Source organism: Notolepis coatsorum (genome assembly GCF_963971535.1).
Source record: "Notolepis coatsorum genome assembly, chromosome: 12".
Taxonomy (NCBI): domain Eukaryota; kingdom Metazoa; phylum Chordata; class Actinopteri; order Aulopiformes; family Paralepididae; genus Notolepis; species Notolepis coatsorum.
The window spans coordinates 35,895,949-35,903,765 of NC_140176.1; the positions used below are offsets into that span (position 1 = coordinate 35,895,949).

A 7,817-nucleotide genomic window follows, 5' to 3' on the forward strand; every position below is an offset into this window, starting at 1 on the left:
TGCAATTTGTGGGAATTATATGTCTTGGTATAGTGGGCAGGTTGTTAAGAAGTGTAGCTCGGTTTCCACCTCGTCTTGTGTGCAGTGGGTTCACAGTCTGTCTTCTCTTGGGAGCCAGGTCTGCCTATGGTGGCCTTTCTCGATGGCTAGGCTGTGCTCGCTGAGTCTGTACCTAGTCAAGGATCTCCTTCGTTTTGGGTCAGTCACAGTGCTCAGGTATTCTGCCACTGTGTACTCTCTGTTTAGGGCCAAATAGCGTTTCAATTTGCTCTGGTTTTGGGTTGATTCTTTCCAATGTGTCAGATCGTTTTCTTTTTGTTTTCTTATAATTTGGTTTAGTCCAGTGTGGTTTCTGTCTGGTGGCTCTGCTTGTGTTTGTGAGCAGAGTCCCAGGACCAACTGGCTGAGCGGGCATCTCTAGGGTCTCTCTGTAGGTGAGGGCTTTGTTATGGAGTGTGTCTGGGTCACTTTCTTTTAGGTGATTATAGAATTCAAATGCTCTTTTTTGGATTTTGATAATTAGTGGGTATCACTATCCTCCTAGTTCTGCTCTGCATGCATTATTTGGTGTGTTCCGTTGGGTGCGGAGAATGGATTTGTAAAATTCTGCATGCAGTCAATTTGGTGTTTGTCCCATTTTGTGAAGTCTTGGTTTTGCAAGTGGGCCCCAGACCTCGCAACCATACAGAGAAACGGGTTCTATGACGGAGTCTCATATTTTGAGCCAGGTTTGAATTGGAATGTCTAGCTTGATCCTTTTGATAGTATAAAAAGCCCTTCTCTCTCCCTCTCTTTCTCTCTCCCTCTCTCTCCCCTCTCTCTCTCCTCTCTCTCCCCCTCTCCTCTCATTTTCTTCCCTTCTCTCTCTCATTATCTCCTCATTTCAAGTTTCAAGTTCAAGTTTCTTTAATAGTTGTCATACAGAAGTACAGAATACTTTTATACAAAATGCGTCTTACTGTTACGCTCCAGAGACTGTGCTAGACAAGATAAGTATGAAATAAAATAGTATAGCATGTAAAAATAGAAGTAAAATAGAAGTCACAGTGTTCAGTATAGACATATGTACAATGTTCGATGCATTTCTTCCCCTCTCTCCTTCTCTCTCCTCATTCTCTTCCCATCTCCTCTCCTCTCTCTCTCCTCTTCCCCTCTCTCTCTCCTCTCCCCATCTCTCTCTCCTCTCCCCCTCTCTCTCTCCGCTCTCTCTCTCCTCTCTTTTAGTGCTGTAACCTGGGTCAGGGTGAACTGGTTTAGTGCTGTAACCTGGTTCAGGGTGAACTGATTTAGTGCTGTAACCTGGTTCAGACCTGGGGCTCAGGGTCAACTGGCGGTGTAGTGCTTAACACTGTCACCTCACAGCTAGAAGGTCCTGGGTTCGATTCCCGCTTGGAGACCAGGTTGCCAGGTACCCAGGTGGGGTATCTCCTCTGCCTTTCTGTTTCGATGTTCTCCCCGTGCTCGTAAGGGTTCCCCCTTCAGAAAAAGAGATAAACCCAATGGGCAAAAACATGCAGAACAGATAGCTAACACTGTCGCGTCTCTGACGAAGACAGACGGGAGCATTTGGATTGGTCCCCCGGCGCGGCCCACACCGCAGCCCTATCTGCTCCCGGCTGCCCTTGGGGGGGGGGAAGGACGACGGGATGGGTCAAGTGCAGAGACTCAATTTCATTGGCCACCCAAAAATATTGCATGCAGTGTGTTCCTGTGTGTGCCGTCCATCGCATGCGTGTGTCACTGCATGATGAATAAAGACTTCTTCAAAAGTCCAGTTATTATTATTCACATTGTCATCCACCATTATAACACCAACAGAACCCGTAGAGGGCTCCCTCCTCCTCTCACCCCCCCCCCCCCCCTCTCTCTCTCTCTTTGCATTGTGGGCGATCGCTAGGGTGCACCACCTCTGTCTTGAGTCAGTGGAATGCAGTGGTGCACTGTCTGCTGTAAAGGCCAAAGAGTGTGTGTGTTGGTTGGTGGTGTTGGGTGGTATTTATGTGTGTGTGTGGGGGGGGGGTGTAACTCTCCCACAGGGCTGAACAGAAATCAATTAGTGGGGTGAATGTGTTTTGGGGGACGAGACCCCCCCCCCTCCACCCCTTTGTCACTACGTGTGAAACAGCTGCTGCCACTGAATGCTTACACCTCACACACAGCTACACACAGCTACACACGCACGCACACACACTGACACAGCTACACACACTGACACATCTACACAGTAGTGGAGGCCAGAGTTACAGTGGACTCAGCACACACACAGAGGAGCGATGAAGAGGGGTAATATTGTGTAATTAAGGCTTCTTTTGAGGCCGAGGGAGAGTTCAAATAGAGATGTTTGTCTGGCCAGATAGACTGAAAGCCTTGCACCTCTGTGTGTGTGTGTGTGTGCGTGCGTGCGCGCACCCCATCCTCTCCAGCTAGGCTCACAGTGACATTAATCATTAGTGAAATTACCTCTGGCCCCCCCACTATTATCAATAAACCAGCACCCTGAGACTGGGCAAACACTCGTTCACTCCTCATTCCTCCTCTCTGCCCTTTTCCCTCTCTCTGTCTCTCTCTGTTTCTCTCGTATCTATCTATCACTCTTTCTCCCCCTCTTTCCGTCTCTTCTCTCCCTCTTTCAGTCTCTTTCTCTTCTCTATCTTTCTTTCTCTCTCCCTCTCTCTCAATTTCAATTCAATCTCTCTTCTCTCTGTTGCTCTTTCTCTCTTCGCTGTCTCTCTCTCCCTCCCTCTCCTGTTGTCTTTGGTGAAATGAGAGATTTGTGTTTCCAGACCCCCCGTTTATTTACCCCCGTCTAACCACCGTTGCCATGGTGTTTAACAAATTATTGCAATTACCCTCGTCATGCGGGTCACCCCTGGAAACGGGGCTGAGGGTGGTGGTCGTGGTGGGAGGGGGAGAAAAGGGGAGGGAGGGAAGGAGAGAAAGAAAGGGAGAGAGTGAATAAAGACGAGAGAAGGTGATAATCCTATTTGGAACAAAAGGTCAAATTGTTGAATAGGGAAGCTTTGATTAAGCAGAGGATGTACAAAGTGGAGCGATTTGAGCCGTATTCATCGCGTGTGTGCGTGTGTGTGTGTCCAAAAAACAAACAAAAGTGGACTTGTTTCAGGACTATTCAATTTAAAGCCAGGAGTGTTGATTACCGCGGCACAAAGCCAGCGATAGACCCTCTCTCTCTGATGCTGGTCCCCATTCCACCTTTATGGTGCATGTGTGTGTGTGTGTGTGTGTGTGTGTGTGTGTGGCAGGTGGATTTAGCAGACATTTAAAAAGCCAACAGATTTGGTCATTTGTTTAGCAGGTTAGAGACGAACTAGAAACATACAAACAGAAGAATACATCACGGGGGCGACAGTGGCTCAGGAGGTAGAGCAGTTGTTTGGTAATCAGGAGGTTTCCGGTTCAATTCCCACTCCTCCCGGCCACCATGTTGCAGTGTCCTTGAGCAAGACACTTAACCCCTAATTGCTCCTGATGAGCATGTTGGCACCTTGCATGGTTGCCTCCGTCGTCGGTGTGAGAATGTGTGAATGAATGGGTAAAAATGTGAGGAACAAATTGTAAAGCACTTTGGATAAAAGCGCTATATAAATGCTGCCTTTTACCATATATTTACCATTTACATCAAACAACCCAGAGAGTGAGTGAGTAAGTGACGGAGCCTGAGTCTGAGAGAGCGAGAAGTCTTGTGGTCTTGTACTCTGTGGTCTTTGTTCTGTGGTCTTGGTTCTGTGGTCTTGTGGTCTTTGTTCTGTGGTCTTGTGCTCTGTCAGTGGCCTTGTGCTCTTTGTTCTGTGGTCTTGGTTCTGTGGTCTTGTGGTCTTTGTTCTGTGGTCTTGTGCTCTGTCAGTGGCCTTGTGCTCTTTGTTCTGTGGTCTTGTGCTCTGTCAGTGGCCTTGTGGTCTTGGCTCTATGGTCTTGGCTCTGTGGTCTTGGCTCTATGGTCTTGGCTCTGTGGTCTTGGCTCTGTGGTCTTGGCTCTGTGGTCTTGGCTCTGTGGTCTTGGCTCTGTGGTCTTGGCTCTGGTCTTGTGGTCTTGGCTCTGTGGTCTTGGCTCTATAGTCTTGGCTCTGGTCTTGTGGTCTTGGCTCTGTGGTCTTGGCTCTGTGGTCTTGGCTCTTGGCTCTGTGGTCTTGGCTCTGGTCTTGTGGTCTTGGCTCTATGGTCTTGGCTCTGTGGTCTTGGCTCTGTGGTCTTGGCTCTGTGTCTTGGCTCTGTGGTCTTGGCTCTGTGGTCTTGGCTCTGTGGTCTTGGCTCTGTGGTCTTGGCTCTGTGGCCTTTGCTCTGTGGTCTTGTGGTCTTGGCTCTGTGGTCTTGGCTCTGTGGTCTTGTGGTCTTTGCTCTGTGGTCTTGGCTCTATGGTTTTGGCTCTGGTTAAATGATGTGGAAGTCATTTGACGTCTGCATTCAGTGTGTCAGGTATCCACTGCTGTAATTATGCAATTATGAGCCTTTATTCTCCTGCTTCCCCCCTTCCCTCTTAAATGCCTCAATTAGACAGGTTCCTTCTCGCCTCTCTCCCCCCTCCCTCCCCCTCCCCTCTATCTCTCTCTTGTTTTCATCCTTCTTTCTTTCAGTTTCACAAGGCTCCTGCAGGACTACCGAGCTTAAACCCAACATGTGCTTTTGTGTGTGTGTTGCGCGCACGTACATGCATGTGTACTTGCTCTGTGTGTGCGCACACATGCATGTGTACTTGCTGTGTGTGTGCACACGTGCATGTGTACTTGCTGTGTGTGTGTGTGCGCACACTAAGGCTGACGTTCGTTCGTTATGTTAACATTCGAATTCTAAATCAAAATTCGAATTTTTTATTTTTAATTAAAAAAAAATATATAATTTTTTTTATGTTCTTTTATGTGTCTATTCATTCTGTTTGAACCAATGTGGTTTTTCTTCACAGTTGCAGATAAAGATTAGGCTACACTAATATTATAGTATTAAAAAAACCGTTATATTCATTAAAGAAAGTTGAATTAATAAAAAAGAGACTCATTTAATCAGATTAATCACTTTATTCAAATTGAGGATTTAGTTTGAGGATATTAAATATTTTTTTTAATTTTAATTAAAAACGAAGGTTCGAACGTTCGTTCGTAAAACCCTGACGAAGTTCGAATCCCAAAAACAGGCTTCGGGGACAGCCTTAGCGCACACGTGCATGTGTACTTGCTCTGTGTGTGCGCATGCATGTGTACTTGCTCTGTATGTGTGTGCGCACATGCATGTGTACTTGCTCTGTATGTGTGTGCACACACATGCATGTGTACTTGCTCTGTATGTGTGTGCGCACACATGCATGTGTACTTGCTCTGTATGTGTGTGCGCACACATGCATGTGTACTTGCTGTGTTTGTGTGTTTCATCTGGATCGATGGATTGTGGGTCACTAGGCAGGAGTAGCAAAGCAGAGATGCATGATGGGTAGTTTTCTTCCTTGTGTGTGTTGTGAACACGCATTGTTAATGCATTTCTACGAGTTTCTGAATGTGTGTACGGAGCAATTAGTGTGCTTAATCTTGCTTGAATATTTTGTGTGTACATGTTTCTTAGTAAAACACGTGTGTGTGTGTGCGGAGTGCTTGTGTATGTGCCTTATTAATCCTTTTGTATGAGTTTCTGATGCATAAGTTCCGTGTGTGTAATTGTGCATGGTAAAATGTGTGTCTTTATGGTGTGCGTGTGTATTGGTGCACGTGTCTTCATTACATGTGTGTGTGTGTTAACATGTGCTGTTAATCCAATTGTGTTCCTGGGCACCAAGTGTGTGTGCACAATGATTAATATATTTATGCTTAAATGTGGTGTGTGTGTGTCTTAAACCACATGGGAAAAACACTGTATGCCACGGCTTGTGTTAAACACAAGAGAATGACATCAAACACTCAATGGAATAACCTCCCAAATGAAAACACACACACCTTATCTCTCACCTCCGCAAACCATTGTCCCGGGTGAGTCTTTATCAGAGAGAGAGAGAGCTCTCATTTCCCATGATGCTTGTTTTTTTCCCTCTTGTGTGTCAAAGCGGTCGTTGTTGTTTAGACAATTAGCCCAGGCGCCAGGCTTGTGGCTAGCACGGTTAAGCCTGCAAGATTGTAATTGAATTGGGACTTCTGTGTGTGTTTTGGCTTTCATTTAGAGGAGATTGGTGTGCGTTTGTGCGTGTGTGTGTGTGTGTGTGTGTGTGTGTGTGTGGACTGTGCATGTGGGTCTTTGTGAGCACATCATGTGGCACCTAGATCCCATTCCCCAGAAGGACGTTTACCGTGTCCGTTTGGTGTTAGGTAGAGAGGTTGAAGTGATGATGGGATTATAAACAACTTTTTAGATGAAGGTTATGACGAGTTGAGGCGTTGCAGTCGAACGGTTCAGGGTATCCACGGGGTATTAACAAGTATTCAATTCATGATTTTCTATTTAAGGCCTTAACATTTATTAAAAAGTCTTTCTTTTCATTTGCACAGGTATAAATCTTTTTGTGGGTGCAGCCCGGCTGTCAGGAGATGAAATAATATGAAATATATTAAATGTTTTTGTATTCAAGTCGTTGTTTTTTGCGGGGCTTGGTAAGTCTTGTATGGAACGTACCAGAATTTTTTATTATTGTACTTTTAAAAACATTTCTACATGCGTTTTTTCTTTTCTGCTAGTATGGTCATGAAATCGGTACAAAATGTAGCTCTCCAAGTGATATTAAAAAGTCTTAAATTGAAGTTGTTGGGGAGACAGTGGCTCGGGAGGTAGAGCAGTCGTCTGGTAATCCGGAGGTTCCCGGTTCGATTCCCGGGCAGTGTGTCGAAGTGTACAGAAACACTGGCGTCCAACCCTGAGGTCTACTGTTGGGTGCACAAAGAAAAAAAAACAATGATTTTTATATAATACACTGATCTCTAAAGTCCTTCTGTGTTACAAATTGAAACGGACCTTTTGAGGTGACTGAAAGGAGAGGTCATGTGCATGCGTGCTCGTGCTCACACTCGCAAGACAGGTGCAGTGCTGACGTCAGGGTTATCGGGAGGGAGGGAGGGAGGGATGGAAGGATAGATGGACGGCTGAAGAGAAGCAGAGGAGCTGGATGGGAGGAGGTAGGGTCCCAGAGCCCTATCATTAGCCCGGTATTAACCTCCTTCCCCTCTAAAGCGGAGCAGTAATGACAGGCCATGCTGGATGGACTGATGGGGGGGGGGGGGCTAACACCACTGCACCTGCCCAAAGCCCATGATTCACCCCCCGCCCCACCAGGGGGTCCTAACTGGTGTGGCTGTGTGGAGAGTATGACCCCAATACACACGTGTACGCCGCACAGATGAATATATTGATGGATAGGATGTTTTGAGGATGGAATATGGAGTCAAATGTAAAGTCATGTTGTTTTTATATTTTCTTCCCGTCCCTCCTCTGTCGCTCTCTTTCTCTCCCTTTTCAACGTCTCGTCTTTCTCCCTCCTGCGTCTGTCTCCTCAGTCTCGCTCTGTCTCTGCAGCGCTCATTCTGTCTCCCCATGTCCTCCAGTGAAATGGGAACTATAGGGACGGGCAGAACTCACACGATTACTATTCCACAGTCACTGGGAACTATTTGAATAATAATTGAAATTCGCTTTAACATGTGATATTGTTTTTACTTAATAGTGAACGTGAATATGTGCGAGTCACTCGTATCACTGGGATACATTCACTACAGAGGATCACTATCGGTGAATCTCATGACTCTCTCTCCCCCTCTCAGGGTTGGCTGGTGTGTGATCACATGACTCTCTCTCCCTCTCAGGGTTGGCTGGTGTGTGAGGACCAGGCCTGT

At 46.4% G+C, this 7,817-nt stretch overlaps 1 protein-coding gene across 1 annotated transcript in view; it reads left to right on the top strand.

Annotated features, from left to right (window-relative positions):
• The window catches only part of pola1 (polymerase (DNA directed), alpha 1), a 206,249-nt gene that overhangs the window by 138,610 nt on the left and 59,822 nt on the right, over positions 1-7,817 (top strand). The window contains exon 35 of the mRNA XM_084326141.1: positions 7,788-7,817. This exon is cut by the window's right edge and continues 87 nt beyond it. Within this exon, the coding sequence (XP_084182267.1) occupies positions 7,788-7,817 (30 nt within the window). The remainder of the gene's footprint in view (positions 1-7,787) is intronic.